Source organism: Malaclemys terrapin, chromosome 2 (assembly GCF_027887155.1).
Source record: "Malaclemys terrapin pileata isolate rMalTer1 chromosome 2, rMalTer1.hap1, whole genome shotgun sequence".
Lineage (NCBI taxonomy): Eukaryota > Metazoa > Chordata > Testudines > Emydidae > Malaclemys > Malaclemys terrapin.
The window spans coordinates 237,683,745-237,701,110 of record NC_071506.1 but is presented as its reverse complement, the minus strand read 5'-3'; the positions used below and the strand labels follow the sequence as shown (position 1 = coordinate 237,701,110).

At 42.7% G+C, this 17,366-nt stretch overlaps 2 protein-coding genes across 4 annotated transcripts in view; one reads left to right on the top strand and one right to left on the bottom strand.

The window, feature by feature from the left end:
• Window positions 1-593: 593 nt before the first annotated feature.
• Window positions 594-13,910, bottom strand: RPA3 (replication protein A3). Its single transcript, XM_054020366.1, has 4 exons — window positions 13,710-13,910; window positions 4,442-4,516; window positions 3,055-3,163; window positions 594-1,340 (listed from the first exon to the last, which is right to left on the bottom strand). Exons 1-4 carry the CDS (start codon window positions 13,806-13,808, stop codon window positions 1,258-1,260), a joined length of 366 nt encoding a protein of 121 aa, XP_053876341.1. The 5' UTR covers window positions 13,809-13,910; the 3' UTR covers window positions 594-1,257.
• Window positions 13,911-14,014: 104 nt separating this feature from the next.
• The window catches only part of UMAD1 (UBAP1-MVB12-associated (UMA) domain containing 1), a 126,346-nt gene continuing 122,994 nt past the window's right edge, over window positions 14,015-17,366 (top strand). For 2 of the 3 annotated variants that reach the window (XM_054020363.1, XM_054020362.1), the window contains exon 1: window positions 14,015-14,155. The gene's annotated coding sequence lies outside the window, so the exon portion shown is untranslated. The remainder of the gene's footprint in view (window positions 14,156-17,366) is intronic. The other variant, XM_054020364.1, reaches the window with a different exon arrangement.

Genomic DNA, 17,366 nt, shown 5'->3' with positions numbered 1-17,366 from the left:
CAGGTTACCTGAGCTTCTTAACCCTTTACAGGGAAAAAGATTGTGGAGTCTCTGGCCAGGAGGGATTTTATAGTACTGTACACAGGACAGCTATTACCCTTCCCTTTATAGTTATGACAAGAGCTTATTCATCATGGACACACCTTAACAAGGTTTGTTAACCAAAACGACAAGTCTCTGAAGCAATGAATTAGGAAGCAGACTATACAAAGCATCAGATATTTTCCTTTTGAGACTTTGTTCCTGAAGACCATGTTAACTTAAAAGCTCTGAAGACGCCTGTTGATTCACAAAACACATATAACATAGGTAGTGGCGGTGCAAACTTTCCTGCCAATGTTAGTCTCAGGGCCACCTTTAGCAATTAAAATAATACAGTCTCATATCTTTTCAGTTCTTGGTGCTTGTGCTTATATTGCCAACAAGAGTGCAGGCTGTGGTAGGTTTTGTGATATGGCCAACTCCATTTGAAATTAGCAAAGACAACCAGAAACAATATTTTAAAAACTATTTATCAACACAGTGGTTATTAGGTATCTTATAGGTGCTCTCGCTGGTTTGTGTTGGAGAGTTAAATTAAAAATTACGTGAGGCAGCAGTTGAATGTGATTTTATTTAGTTGTTATCACAAAGAAATGGTTATGTTAAAAATAGACAAGTCATAGCATTTAATTCAAGTCAGGTTTGAGGCTTTATTGCCAAACTAAGGAAAATGACTGTTTCCAAGACATAAGAACTCATATCCAAGCTTGCATAATCCAAGTTTAAAGATACTGTTTAAAGCTACAGCCCATAGAATGTCTTAGCAGGAAATGTGTATTTAAAAATAAGTATCATACAGAACACCTGATACATGCAGTATGGGGGGAAGCACACAGAAACTTAAACATTAATTTTTTTCTTTTAAAAACAAACCAATTTGCTTACAAAAACATTTCTCTGGATACACTAACATCACATATATATAAAATGCCTGAAAAACATTCAAAATAATATTTTACCTCTTACTGAAAAGATCTCAGTTCCAACAAAACTACATTTTTTCATTGGCTGCACTTAGGATTGTTAGTAAAGACGCAAGTATGAAATAAAAGTCCAGTAGTACCTTGCCACAGCGTCCAGTTCAAATAACAGTTGGCCAACAGACATCTCTTGAGCACCTCCACTGGAAATAATTTCAGCCTCCTTGCTCAATAATAAGATTACACCATGCAGTTATTGTCTACTCTGAAGTTGGAAGATGTGTGCCAAGAAGTATCAATCATTCCTTGTAACACCAAATGGGAAGTACTCAGGAAATTCATGGATAATTTTCAGTGCTTCATTGTAAAGCGCAAGATCTGAAAGAGGGACAGAAAATATTAAGACATTGTGACAAATGGATTAAAATGCTAACTAGCCCAATATAACAAGGTTGACACATTCTCTATTTTTATATTACGGAGTTTGAGAAAGTTCTTCCTCCTCCTTCAGCTAAGTCTCCCCATTTTTAGGCCTCTTTAGCTATAATTTCCTTTGACAGGTGAAAACAAATATTTAGAAGAGGTTGTAGTCCAGAGTGCATGTTAGTAGTTAAGAGATGGGGAACAAAAAGGTAATTCCTTAGCAGCTATGTTGGTACTCCATGGTTTGGAAAAGTATTGTATTACTCTTGCTAACCTTCAGAACCTTGTATTATGAAAGTGGGTGCTACTGTTTATCCACTTTCTCTACAACGTCTGTTTATTTTACCTGCCTCATATTGCTTCTTGGGTCTCCTCTTGAAACTAGGTTTTTTGTTTTTCTTTTTAAAAGCTCTCTTCTCTTGGGAAATCCTTGTCATGGTTAACCATTTCTGTTGCCCTCTCTCTACCTGGTCTATTTCTTTATAGAGTTGGGGGGGGGGGGGGGGGAGGGTGACCAAATTTAATTCTTCTGATGTTATTCACAATCCTCTAGTCTTGACTAACCTACGTCATCCATAAATTTTGCTATCTCAATATTTCCCCTTCTATCAAGTCATTTCTTTACTGCCACCAAACCCAATAAAGGGTGGGGGTACACCCCTCTTAGCCTCCTTCCAAGTCCAATGAAACAGACCAACAAACGAACCATATATTCCTGCTGTCTCTCAAATTTCTAATCTATGAGAAAGATTTACCTCATTATCTGACTACTGTTTCTTGACTAGCCTCTTGTGAGGGACTTTACCAAAGGCTTTAAAAAAAACAAAACAAAAAAACAAAAAAACCCTAAGTCTATTGATTTCCCTTTATCAACCATTTTGTGGACACCATAAAGTAATTCTAATAAACCGGAGACACGTTCTCTTTATGGAAGCCATGCTGGTTTGTACTTATGTCATAAGTATGTAAAGTGTTTTATAATTAAGAAGTAATCTTTGTAAATTCCTCTATTGTCCTTCAGCCTCGCTTCCCCACACCATCAAAACACAATCCAATGAATGAAGGATTGAATCCAGAGAGTACTATGTGTACACATAGCAAGTATGTGCTGTGTTCAGAAACCAATGACAGGAGTGGTACAAATGATCTACATAAGAATACTCTCTTTGGCTTGAACCAGCTCTTGCATAGGGACTTTGACATTACTGTATTTATTTTTATCTTTCTGCTTTCTTTTCTGTTCAAGGTTCTGTAATTAAGACAAGTTACTTATGTAGCCTCCATATTTAAGTCTAAGGACTTTAGGGTTTTTTAGCAACTTTCTTGTTTAGGTTCTTTCTAACTAGCTTTCCCTAAATTTCTCTCTGCCCCCAAAGTTCAATACCATAATACTACATTTTGGTATGATCTTTCCTCTGAGAATATTGCATTATGGTCACTAACTCTGGAACAAAGCTCTGGCACTGCATGGAACCCTCTGTATCAGTAGCAGAGATTTCTGGAAGCAGCTTGTGAACGTGTAGAAAAAGCTCCACTCACCACACTGGCAACTCCCAGACGGACCTGATGCATGAGAAGGGATTAGCAGACATGCCCCTTCCGTCACTGTGGAAATGTTTACAATCTAAAAAGTTACGTACGTTATTTGGAAGGCTTATCTTTTACTTACCAAAAGCGCTTTTATCTTCTCTGAACTGGACATATGACATGCACATGATAGTTGCCTGATTTGTAACTCTTCCCACTACTTCAATGACACCAGAGAGTTCTTCATCTAACTAGTGAACACACAGAAATTAAATGGTCACCAGATTAGGTTTACTATTTCCTGCATGTCACTAGTTACACACCCAGCTACAGTTTAGAAAACAATGTTTGTTACTGTAATTTGTCTGTTCCATTTCACACAATACAGTACTACTGAAAAATAAGTCTACAACCTAATTCGTTATTTAAAAGATCTACAGCTTTATAACCAAGAAAGGATTTAGTATTGTCTGGAACACACCGATTAGCAGCAACCCATGGGAATCTTGGGTGGGTTATGTCCTTTACAGTACAGCTGGCTCACACTGCAGGCTGGTGCAAGGGGCACGTAGATGTGCAGCAGGAGAAGAGTTTTTGTACTCTGAGTGCGCTGCTACAATTGTGACAGGCTTTTGCCCAGACTGTGAAAGGAATGCTCTTCATGTGTTTCAGCAATAGGTGCCTATGCAGGAGTTACAACGTAGACCCTATGTTTAGGCACCTAAAAGTGAGTAGCTTGAGCTCAGATAATGAAGATTAAAAAAAGAAAAATGAAAATCATCATCAAGGTTGGCAATCCAAAGGTAAGTGCTTTCTTAAGCCATTTCATTATTTCTGAATATCTAGAATTTATTTCCAGCCTACCAATGAATCTCGTAGACTATGAAAAACAGGACTTTCTTTCCAGAAGGATAGATTACCTTAGGGGCCTCTTGTTATATATATTAGAACAAGGGAGTACGCTAGGGAATAAAGGAATCTGTCAAAGCTAATATATGAGAGTGTTTATTTAAATATATATATAGGGCCCTACCAAATTCATGGCCATGAAAAACACATCACAGACCATGAAATCTGTATAGTATATGGTAAAAGCACACAAGAGACCAGATTTCACGAGGGAGACCAACATTTCTCAAATTGGGGGTCCTGAACCAAAAGGGAGTTGCGGGGTGGGGGTGTGTCACAAGGTTATTGTAGGGGGGTCAGCACTTCCATGCTGTCTTCAGAGCTGGGTGGCCAGAGAGTGGCAACTGCTGACTGAGGGCCCAACTCTGCAGGCAGCAGTGCAGAAGTAAAGGTGGCAATACCATACCGGGCTATCCTTATTTCTGCACTGCAGCTGGTGGCGGCTCTGCCTTCAGAGCTAGGCTCCCAGCCAGCAGCCATCACTCTCCAGAGAACGGTTTCCAAAAAGGAGCAGGCCTCAGCTCCCTCTAGGCATTTATTGCCCTTTCAGTACATGATCGGAGGAAAGAAAAAAGGTTAGGACCAATAATGGTAACTTCCAAAATGACACTTAAACTTACAGGCTCGCTCAGTTCAACAGTTGTATTTTTTCCTTCTCCATCCGAAAGGATGAAAAGTTTCCCCGATGGGTGAATCTACAAAGAGATTATTAAGTCTTTAAGTACATACCTTCAAACTATCAAACCAAATTTCTTCTGAATTATAACTTAATTCTGTACTGTACATATCACACATTCAAGAACAGTGGAAGCGTGTAAAGTTAATTATTCCCCATGTCAGCTTCAAAATATTTTTTAAGATCAAAATTCTTACTTTTTACCACCAATTTACTACCCCCCTACTTTCTGTCAGAATAGCCGATTGAAAAAGCATCACTTGTTTTTAGCTACTTTCAGGCTATGTCTTCACTTGTTTTTAGCTACTTTCAGGCTATGTCTACACTATGAGTTTAGGGTGTGATTCCCCTGATTGTGTACACATACTCATGCTAATTCTCATCAAGCTAGCACAAGCATAAACAGCAGTGTAGCCATGGTAGTATGACTAATGACAGCAGAGGCATTGCTGAGTTGTACTGAGTACATACCCTATATTTTCAGGCAGGTTTGTACTCAGCACAGCTCAGCCATGCTTCTGCTACCGCAACCAGTGCTACTGTGGCTACACCGCTATTTATACTCACGCTAGCACAATGAGAGCTAATGCAAGTATGTGTACACGAGCAGAGGAAGCACAACTAGCTTGTAGTGTAGATATAGCCTAATTTCTTAAAGTACAGTGCTTGCGATGCAAACACAACAGATCATGATTTTTAAAAGTATGGTTTTCACTAAAAGTTTTTTTTAAAAAGTCAAATATATATATTGATGTTAGGTTCTGTAAAACCCTTTTAAACAAAATCAAAATTATGACATTGCTATAACAGCATAGAATTAGATACATTAACAATGAAGTGTTTGCTACATATGGAAGAAATGCAAAAAAATATTTATTTACAATATTTTTATAATAATGCCAGCTAACAGTATTAAATAATTTTATTGTAGTTATTAAAAAGTGACCTTTTAGATGCTAATTAAGAATTAGAAAATTTTTATCTTATATATTTATCCAAAACAGCCAGTAGAGATCACATTTTCTAATTTTAAGAAAAAACCCACGACTCATGTTGAAACATAAGCTATCCATTCTTAGGTCTTTGTTTCTGTATTGTGGATTGTGTTTTTAAAACATAAGGCATGGATCATGCTCTGAAGGTCAGCACACCTGGGTTCTATCAAACCAACAAAGTAATAAATACCAGAGTGGAGAGGGTGCCACTGAGAACTTCAGACACAGACTGATATTCAACTTCATCAGCTGCGGAGTGCTTCCACTAACCTTAAAAAGTCATAGATCTCTTTGATTTTTTAAAAAAGAGGGTTTTTTAAAAAAAAAAATAAATAAGTACAGATGACAGTCCCTAATATTACTACAACTAAAAATATTAGAGTATTCCCCTTACCCCCCCTTATTCTTTCCCCTTACCAGTGCACTGAAGTTATTTCATTGCTTCTCTATAGACAGGTTTCACACAGCACCAGGGGAGAGTCTCATTTTAATAAGCAACTCCATCTTCCAGTAAGACAACAAAAGTTAGCAAGGGGTTATGGTGTAGTCATGGAAGTTTTCAGGGCAATCAGGTCATTCATCTGTGACTGACCCCTACCCTTTCTGGATGATCAGAGAGTAAAGGATATCTAAGTAGGGTGGATAAAAATCATTTTTTTTTAAATAAATCAAAAAAATCTGATTTTTTTTTTTAAATAGTTTTTTTCCTCAAAAAGCATTTTATCAAAAAAACTCTGATCTCATCATGTTCCAATAGTTCATGGATTAAAGACCCAATCATATGTGGTTCCAGGGTCTTCTGTATAGATTATTTAGGTTAATCTTTCTATCTACCCAATGGGACTCAGTGCTCAGTCTAGAAGATACCATCAGAGATGCTTAGTTTTGCAGTTCTCAAACTGGATTTGTCTTCAGAGATAACATGCTTGTTAACAGCAAAAATGTTTTTCAAATAAAATAAATAAATAAAATAATATATATAGAGGTGAGAAATAACAGACCTCGACCCTATTGTCCCTCTGCAAATTTGTGTACACTGAGTCAATCCCTTACCTCTCTCTAAAAGTGCAAAGTTTCTAAAAGTTCAATAAATAGAAGATAGTTGGGGGCAGAATAGACCTGGGCAAGGACAAGTAGTCTGGAGATAAATGTGAGAAGGGAGGGATAGGCAGTAGAAACAAAAGTGAAACTGTTTGAGCAGCATATTCCAGAAGTTTTGAATTCTTTCTTAGTGTAGACTTCATTGATTTGAGATCTACCATACCATTCTCTCGCTAGAAGGGAAAACCTATAATGACAGCAGGTCGTCAAAGAGACCCAGTTTGGGAATATTTGAATGAAGTTCCTCTACCTGTGGGTAAGACAGGCCTGGGTGCAAAATGCAAACAGCGCAACAAAGAAATGCAATGCCTGGTTGCCCGAATGAAACAACAGCATGAGAAGTGTTCCTTTCCAGGAGGAAGCAGCATTGAAGATGATGAAAGGTTGGTAAACTTTTTTATTTCATACTTCTTTCTTAAGGACTGCTTGTCTTCCCTCTGGACTATTCTTGAATTCTTATGTTTGAGCAAAAAAATATAGTTGTTACTCTATGGTACTATCATTTTAGATGCAGTTGTGATAAAAAAATAAATAGCTGGAAATAGGCAGATCTTCCTTTTACAATTTCGCCTTTAAAGTAGTACTGAATGTCAGTGAGTGCAGTGAGTAATACTAAATGAGTAGTATGGTAATAATAATTAAATAACTGCATTGACTTATTTTGTTTAGGAGACTCCATCCTCAACATACAGGATTCTGAAGACTATCCACCTTCAAGATCATAATTTTCTATAGTTTCAGAGTTATCTGCCGATGATCGTGTTTGTCGCATCATGTATGTCACACAGCCACAGTATATCACCTGTAGCAAAAAGAAAAAATTGCCCAGTTTGTTTATGCAACAAACTCTCCTTTCCATATGATTGAGAACCCACACTTAATTAACATGGTTCAGTTATTAATAGGATACAGTCCACCCAACAGAGCAGCTGTTGCAGGCAAACTGCTGAATAAAATGTATGAAAGAGAAATTGAGCAGTGTGCAAAAGGTCTAGAGGGTGAAATCGCGAACCTGAGTCCTGATGGGTGGAGCAATGTCCACAATGATCTTGTTGTATGTGCTTGTGTGACAACAGAAGAAGGGAATGTCTTCCTTACAGAAACAATTGATACATCAGGAAATGCACACCCAGCAGAATACTTACACGAAGTAGCAGTAAAAGCTATAACAAACTGAAAAAAAGAAGTGGGAGGAACCAAGCTAACTCTCCCTCAAGACATGTGATGGGACTCAGTAGTGGACTGTTTTGAGCACTTTATCAAGAACTGGCCTGATCTGAGGACAGTTTGTGAACAAAATTGTGAAAAAATAGATGGCACTGTCACAGACAAAGTTCTCAACACTGGGCTTAAGAGAAATGTTGAATACACGCTGAGTACCCTGAAGCCTATTTCTGTAGCCTTGAACAAAATGCAGAGAGATAGCTGTTTTATTCTGAAGCTGTTGAAATTTGGAAGGAACTGATTGAAATCTTAAAAAGAGAAATATGCAATGACAGAGTTAAATTACAAGCATTAAAAAAAACAAATGGGCAAGCACTATCTCCAGCTCATTTTCTTGCAAATATTCTCAATACTCTGTACCAGGGTCAAACCTTAACTGCTGAAGAAGAAGAGTTGGCTATGACATGGACATGGACATCCAGAAATCATCCCTCCATAATGCCAACTATAATAAACTTCAGAGCTAAGAGTGAACCATTCAAGAAATATATGATTGCTGATGATGTTTTAAAGAAAGTCACACCAGTGAACTGGTGGAAGTCACATAAGCACTTGGATTCAGAGACTGTTGAAGTGATAATCTCACTTAACAGCAGTAGCTTCTTCTGCTGGTGTAGAAAGAATATTTTCTTCCTTTAGACTAATTCATTTCAAATTGAGAAATTGTTTGGGACCTAAAAAAGCTTGTTTTTCTTTTCCAGATTATGAACAAACAGGAAAATGAAGGTGAAGATGACTGAGCTAGCTGCAGAAGCCAATATTTTAAGTTTCTCACATTGACTTGGCAGTCATAGTCTATTTAAATTTTGTTTTGTTTTTGAAAATTTCATTTAACTATTTTAGTTAAAAACAATTTTAACAAAAACAAACCTGATTTTAAAAAACTTGAATGTATATCTAAATTCAAAAATTCATATGCTTGTTTTGTTAAAATATTATATGTTTGCATATAACATACAACATAAGTGTTGTTTTAGTTAAATAAAACAATTTAAATGTCTGTCTGGTGACGTTCTCCTCCTAATACAGCATGGCAAGAAAATCCTCCAAATATTAATGATTAACCTGTTGAATTGAAGATAGTTCACCTTCCAATGACTTCATAAACATCTGCTTCAATTACCTTTGGTAAATGGAATAACCAAACAATCATTCATTTTCTGATATAGCTGTAAAACTAATCTGAAAAGTTTTCAAAATAAATCACTTTAAAAATCAGGGCTTTGGAGCTGTGCTCCGGCTCGGCTCCAACTCCAGGCAAAAACCTGCAGCTCCACTGCTCCGGAGCTGCTCCATGCTCCGCTCCAAAGCCCTGTAATGTATAGTGTGTACCTTCTAAAAATTAAAACTACATCTATCTCGGAGTTGTGAAGAATATGTATTAAGGTTATAACAACCAACAAGAATGCACTTTTATGTAGAAATCCATTATTAAATCAAGTCTTCCTGACTAAAAAAAACCCAATGAGTTGTTTTTGCTGATACAGACTAACATTCTGAAACCTGTCTTCCTGACTAGTGATTTAAATCAAATCCACTCAGTATCTAAGATCACACTTACAGATTTTAAAACTTCCTTTGATGAAGCAAACGTATCACCTATCCTCAAACATGCAAAATTTGACTTATACTAAAGAAACCTTCAGTCATGAACTGTCCTCCAGCATCCAACATCCCTTTTCTAAACAAGCTAATTTAGAAGCTAGGGGGGAAAAAACAGTTTCAAACACTAGCTGTCAGCATCCTGAACCTGTCGGGCTTCAAAGCAGGGCACACAACAGACAGCACTTGTTGTGCTGGTGGATGACTTCTTGTGTCCATATTCAAAGGAAGTACATTCATACTCATCATGTTAGACATCTTTGGGCTACTTGATATGGTTGATCAACCAGATACTTCTGCCTGACTCCAAAAAATTGCAGGGGTTGGGGATAGACCAAAATTCCCTGAAATGGCTCAAGTCTTTCCTTTCAGAGTAAATCTGAAGAATTGCCAATAGCAATTTCTCTTCCACACCGTTTGATTTTATATGAAGCCTTTGGAAGAGCTAAGGAGACAATGCAGGCTGAAGTGCCAACAGTATGCAGACTATGCTCAAGTTAACATCTCATTTACATCAAACTTAAAAACAACAACTCCTTCCAGCTCTCTCAATACTTAGACAAAGTCAGTCTTTTGATGAAGAGCAGCTGGCTAATCCGAATTGATGCTGGTTGGTTCTGAAGTACTTCTTTCTTCCTATCGCTTCAATAAATACTCCCATTATCAAAGGTCCTTGATTATTACGTTGGTCCACAGCATGGGGTCCTTTGAACAGCTCCATGCACTTGGATACCCAAATAGCTAGAGCAGTAAAACACCAACTGTGACTGGCCAGAAGATTGTGCCTTGTCTTTCTGAGACCAGCATTCATGACTTCCAGTCTTGATTAGTGCAAATTATGCCTACGAATAAAGCCAAATGCTAATCTGACTGGTACAAAAATGCAGTAGCCTGTCTGCCTAGCAGCACAGGTCCCAAAGGCTAGGAATGCATCACCTGGCTCCAGGCTCAAGACTAGTTCTCTATCTCCAGTTAAAAGTCCAGTCTGTATATTCAAAGCACTTCAGGAGCCTGACCCTCTTTACCTAAGGGATTGTTTCTCCCTCCACAACCACAGCCTCCTTCAATAAAACCTTGTCTGCATTTAAATGTTTTCATACTTTAATTATTATGGCATAGTTAAAGTGGCAACTCCCACCCCCCGGGGGTAGACGCATTTATAACAGGATGATAGTACTTCCACTTTATTGCAGTTTGGTGAAGCAAACCAAGCTATACTATTCCGTCAATGTGCAAAGGCTGAAATTGTGGAAAAGCAACATCACTTGCCCCATAACCTCAGCCACGCTGAACACAACGCCATCTACAGCCTCAGAAACAACCCTGACATCATAATCAAAAAGGCTGACAAAGGAGGTGCTGTCATCATCATGATGAAATTGGAATATGACCAACAGGCTGCTAGACAGCTCTCTAACACCACATTCTACAGGCCATTATCCTCTGATCCCACTGAGGATTACCTAAAGAAACTACACCATCTGCTAAAAAAACTCCCTGACAAAGCACAGGAACAAATCTGTACAGACACATGCCTAGAACCCCGACCAGGGGTATTCTATTTGCTACCCAAGATCCATAAACCTGGAAATCCTGGACGCCCCATCATCTCAGGCATTGGCACCCTAACATCAGGCTTGTCTGGTTATGTGGACTCTCTCCTCAGACCCTACGCTACCAGCACTCCCAGCTATCTTCGAGACACCACTGACTTCCTGAGGAAACTACAATCCATCGGTGATCTTCCAGAAAACACCATACTGGCCACTATGGATGTAGAAGCCCTCTACACTAATATTCCACACAAAGATGGACTACAAGCTATCAGGAACAGTATCCCCGATAATGTCACAGCTAACCTGGTGGCTGAACTTTGTGACTTTGTCCTCACCCACAACTATTTCACATTTGGGGACAATATATACCTTCAAGTCAGCAGCACTGCTATGGGTACCCGAATGGCCCCACAGTATGCCAACATTTTTATGGCTGACTTAGGGGACGAGAGCTAAGGAAGCATTGTTCTAACGCCCCTACTCTACTTGCGCTACATTGATGACATCTTCATCATCTGGACCCATGGAAAAGAAGCCCTTGAGGAATTCCACCATGATTTCAATAATTTCCATCCCACCATCAACCTCAGCCTAGATCAGTCCACACAAGCGGTCCATTTCCTGGACACTACAGGGCTAATAAGCAATGGTCACATAAATACCACCCTATACCGGAAACCTACTGACCGCTACACTTACCTACATGCCTCCAGCTTTCATCCAGACCACATCACACGATCCATTGCCTACAGCCAAGCTCTAAGATACAACTGCATTTGCTCCAATCCCTCAGACAGAGACAAACACCTACAAGATCTCGATCAAGTGTTCTTAAAACTACAACACCCACCTGCTGAAGTGAAAAAACAGATTGACAGAGCCAGAAGAGTACCCAGAAGTCACCTCTTACAAGACAGGCCCAACAAAGAAAATAACAGAACACCACTAGCTGTCACCTTCAGCCCCCAAACTAAAACCTCTCCAGCGCATCATCAGAGATCTACAACCTATCCTGAAAGATGATCCTTTACTCTCACAGATCTTGGGAGACAGACCTGTCCTCGCTTACAGACAACCCCCCAACCTAAAGCAAATACTCACCAGCAACCACACATCACCGAACAAAACCACTGACCCAGGAACCTATCCTTGTAACAAAGCCCGATGCCAACTCTGTCCACATATCTATTCAAGTGACATCATCATAGGACCTAATCACATCAGCCATACCATCAGGGGCTCGTTCACCTGCACATCTACCAATGTGATATATGCCATCATGTGCCAGCAATGCCCCTCTGCCATATACATTGGCCAAACCGGACAGTCTCTACGCAAAAGAATTAATGGACACAAATCTGACATCAGGAATCAAAATACTCAAAAACCAGTGGGAGAACACTTTAACCTGTCTGGTCATTCAGTGACAGACCTGCGGGTGGCTATATTACAACGGAAAAACTTCAAAAACAGACTCCAAGGAGAGACTGCTGAGCTGGAATTGATATGCAAACTAGATACAATCAACTCAGGATTGAATAAGGACTGGGAATGGCTGAGCCATTACAAACATTGAATCTATCTCCCCTTGTAAGTATTCTCACACTTCTTATCAAACTGTCTGTACTGGGCTATCTTGATTATCACTTCAAAAGTTTTTTTCTCTTACTTAATTGGCCTCTCAGAGTTGGTAAGACAACTCGACCAGTTCATGCTCTCTGTATGTGTGTATCTATATCTCCTCAATATATATTCACTCTGTATGCATCCAAAGAAGTGGGCTGTAGTCCACGAAAGCTTATGCTCTAATAAATTTGTTAGTCTCTAAGGTGCCACAAGTACTCCTGTTCTTTTTGCGAATACAGACTAACATGGCTGCTACTCTGAAACAAGCTATACTAGTATAAAATACTTTACGTTGGTTTAAACGTGTCTATGCTAGGACGCTGACTGGCAAAACTATGTTGGTAAAAACACCCACCATACCACCATAGTTCTCCAGGTAAAAAATTATATCAAGATCAAGCTTAGCATGTTCGACCATAACACTGAAAGCAAACAAGCCACAGGGGGAGACTCATTCTTCCAGAGAGAGCAGGGAGAACAGAGACATACTGGCATTGTTATTTCTATTTGGGTATACTTGCCAGATGCAACAGCACGGGGCTGTGTAAATATCGTAGCACTAGGCAGATATAATTTGAACTACTTGCAATTCATTTTTAAAGACCCACTAGATCCGAATTTGCTGGTGCCCCCCTACCTATCGTAAGCAGCGCAGGCAGCCGGGAGAGGAGCCACAGGTAGCGGGCGAGTACCCGGTGCAGAGCGGACCCCGCGGGGCTAGTGCTGCCATACAGGGACGCCGGGGGTGGAGATGCGGCACGGAGCTACACGGGGCTCTGGTCTGCGACATCTCGGGCCAGGACCGTGGGTAGAGCCTGCCCCGGTGCTGCCTGGCTCCGGGGAGCGGATCCCCAGCAAGGGCTGTGAGGGGACCCATAGCCGCCCCCTCCCGCCCAGCGTCGCCGAACCTGCGATCGAGGGGAGCCGCGCAGCCCGGAGCCTCATGCTGCCCTCGAGCTGAGTCCAGCAGCGGCCGATAGCCCGGACCCCGGGGACACGCACGGAGGCAGCGGACTCCAAACCCTCCGGCCTGAGGAATCAGAGGAACCGGGCAGGGAGCGGCTAGCGGCGGGGGTGGGGCCTTGGCAGAGTCGGGGGATCCCGCTACCTTCTCCAGTCGGCCCACGAAGCAAACGGGCTGCCCGAGGTGCTGCGCTAGGTGGCTGGTGGCGATGCGGGGCCGCGGCCCCTCGTGCACGTCCCCCATGTGGAGCAGTCCCGAGGCTCGCGCCGCGCTCTCCGCGACAGGCCACAGATCCCCTGGAGCGGCGGGAAACCAGCACTTCCGCTCTCCGAGCCCGGCAGTCACCCTGGCAACAGGGGAGGCGGGGGGGCGGGGCTTCCTCGCAGGCCGCCAATCGAACGGGACAAAATGAATTACCGACGCCCTGGAGACGTAGTCAAACGGCGCTTCTTACTGCGTGGTGGTGTCTATGTCAGGTGTGAGGGTCAGGTGGGGACTGGCTGGAGATTGAACCCGGAAGCGAAGGCGCCAGTGGCAGCGCCAGGCGGTGTCGTGGTTCGGTTCGGGAGAGCGTCTGAGGCGGGTACGCGGTGAGTGAGCGGAGCGGGGCTGAGCCTTCCCCGCCGCGCGCCACAGTCCCTAGCTGAGGGGAGCCGCTTGGGGTTGCCCCTGCCCACGCCCCCTGGAGCGCTGGGTGCGCAGAGGTGCTAGGGAGCGACTGGTCTCGTCTCCCCCTCTTCCCCCCCCCCCCCCACACCTGTTGCACAGAGCTGGGGATGGAGGGCGGCTGATCTGGCCCGTCACTAACCCTTCCCTATTCTGATCAGAGCCGTGACCCCAACTCGATGAAAGGCAGCCAGGTCATGTCTCCATGTGGGTGTGTTTCAGGAGGGGTTTGTGAAGGGCTGTGAGAAGCTGCTCAGACTTTATCTACATTTGAACATAAGAACGGCCATACTAGGTCAGACCAAAGGTCCATCTAGCCCAGTATCCTGTCTTCCGACCAGGGCCGGCTCCAGGCACCAGCTTCTCAAGCAGGTGCTTGGGGTGGCCGCTCCGGAGTGGGGCGGCACGTCCAGGTATTCGGCGGCAATTCGGCGGACTGTCTCTCACTCTGCCTGGGAGTGAAGGACCTCCCGCCGAATTGCTGACACAGATTGCGATCGCGGCTTTTTTTGTTGTTTTTGGCTGCATGGGGTGGCCAAAACCCTGGAGCCGGCCCTGCTTCCAACAGTGGCCAGTGCCAGATGACCTAGAAGGGAATGAACAGGTAATCCTCAGGTGAGCCATGCTGTGTTGCCCATTCCTAGCTTCTGGTAAACAGAGGCTAGGGATACCATCCTTGCCTATTCTCGCTAATAGCCATTGATGCACCTATCTTCCATGAATTTATCTAGGTTTTTTAAAAACCTTGTTATAGTCTTGGCCTTCACAACATCCTCTGGCAAGGAGTTCCACAGGTTGACTGTGTATTGTGGGAAAAAAATACTTCCTTTTTTTTGTTTTAAACCTGCTGCCAATTAATTTCATTTGGTGGCCCCTCGTCCTTGTGTTATGAGAGAGTCAATAACGCTTCCTTATTTGCTTTCTCCACACCAGTCATGATTTTACAGACCTCTACCGTATTCCCCCTTAGTTGTCTCTTTTTCAAGCTGAAAAGTCCCAGTCTTTTTAATTTCTCCTCATATGGAAGCTATTCCATACCCCTAATCATTTTAGTTGCTCTTCTCTGTAAGTTTTCCAACTCCAATATATCTTTTATGAGATGGGGTGACCAGAACTGCACGCAGTTTTCAAGATGTGAAGATACCATGGATTTATATAGAGGCAATATGATATTTTCTGTCTTATTATCTATCCCTTTCTTAATGATTCCCAACATTCTGTTTACTTTTTTGACTGCTGCTGCAGCGGATGTTTTCACTTGAAATTATTTCAGTATAACTGAAGTTGCTCGGGGGTGTGAATAAGTTCCCCCTCTGAGCAATGTAAGTTATGCCAACCTAAGCGCTGGTGTAGACAGTGCCATGTTGGCAGGAGAATTTCTCTTTCCAACCTAACTTCTGCCACTTATGGGGGCTGGAGTTAAGGCCTTGTCTACGCTACTGGGGTAAGTCAACCTAAGTTACGCTATGTAGCTTAGGTCAATGTAGCTTAGGTTGACTTACTGCCAGGGCTTTGGAGCGGAGCTGGAGCGTGGAGCAGCTCCGGAGCAGTGGAGCTGCAGGTTTTTGCCTGGAGCTGGAGTGGAGCCGGAGCACAGCTCCAAAGCCCTGCTTACTGCAGTGTCTACACAGTGCTGTGTCTCCCGTCGACTTATCTTACTCCTCTTGTTTGGGTGGAGTACTAGAGTTCACCAGAGAGCGCTCTGCGGTTGATTTAGTGGGTCTTCACTAGACCCGTTAAATTGACCCCCGTCCCTGGTAAGTGTAGACATGTCTTAAGTCAGTGGTTCTCAAACTGTGGGTTGGGACCCAGTTTTAATGGGGTCACCAGGGCTGGCTTAGACTTGCCGGGGCTTGAGGGCTTCAGCCCTGGGTGGCGTGGCTCAGGTTACAGGCCCCCTGCCTGGGGCTGAAGCCTTTGGGCTTCAGCTTTGAGCCCCCCGGCCGGGGTGGTGAGGTCAGGTTTTGGCTTTGGCCCCGACACCTAGGGTGGTGGAATTTGGGTGGGCTCAGGCTTCAGGGGTCATGTAGTAATTTTTGTTGTCAGAAAATTGGGCCTCCCCCTCCTGTGGTCACAGTGCAATGAAGTTTGAGAACCCTGGCCTACGTCTATGCAGCTGTGCTGATATAGCACTTCTTGTGTAGATGTAGCCTCTATGCCCTGCCAGAAGGAAGTGCTTGGACCTAGGGTCCATATAGTGTTGGACCGGGCTCTTACTGTTTTTCTTCAGTGGTGCAGTAAATTTGACTCCAGTGGTGTAATGTTACAAGTGGGTGAAAGGTCACGCACCTAAACAAGTGGTGCCTTGGGCGCTCAGGCCACAAAGCTCCCACTGATGTGAGCGCTTTCCTGTCTGGAGTGTAGTGCCTCACCTGGAACTGGAAGTGGGAATTGATAAAGGCTGTTGGTGGATGAGGCTGGAGGTGGAATTAGATCTTCAGGATGGGAGGGGAGACAAACTTTACTACCTACTGATGGTGCTGAATTGGTTCATTCTTTGAATATGTTATTTTAAGGGATAAGGGCTAACCACTTCTTTAAAAATATAAACTGCTTTTACTTTCACATTTTGAGACTCTCTAATTTAATAGGGGAAATCAGTGGGGGGGAGGGATAGCTCAGTGGTTTGAGTATTGGCCTGCTAAACCTGGGGTTGTGAGTTCAGCCCTTAAGGGGGCTACTTAGGGATCTGGGGCAAAATCAGTACTTGGTCCTGCTAGTGAAGGCAGGGGGGTGGACTCAATGACCTTTCGGGGTCCCTTCCAGTTCTAGGAGATAAGATATCTCCATTAATTAAAATTAAGTGGTCAGTATGGACCTGCAAAGGCCAGCCCTGGGAGTTGCTCCCCCATAGTGGGCTTTAAAAGTGGCTTTCTGCAGTGCTTGGGTCTCCTTTACCCAGGGAGAGCTGCTGCTATTCTCAGGGTCTGTGGGTGCAATTGGCTTTTCCTGCTGCCTCACCCATTGGGCACACCCAGTGCCAGGTCTCTCTTCCCTTTCACTGCCCAGTGTGCAAAATTGCCCCTCTCCCTTGACTGACTTTCCTCCCACTCCAGTCGACTTTCCTCCCACTGCAGTCAACCTTCCACCATCACTGAAGTTGTCCTTGTAGTTGCTAAGGATCCTCATTCCATG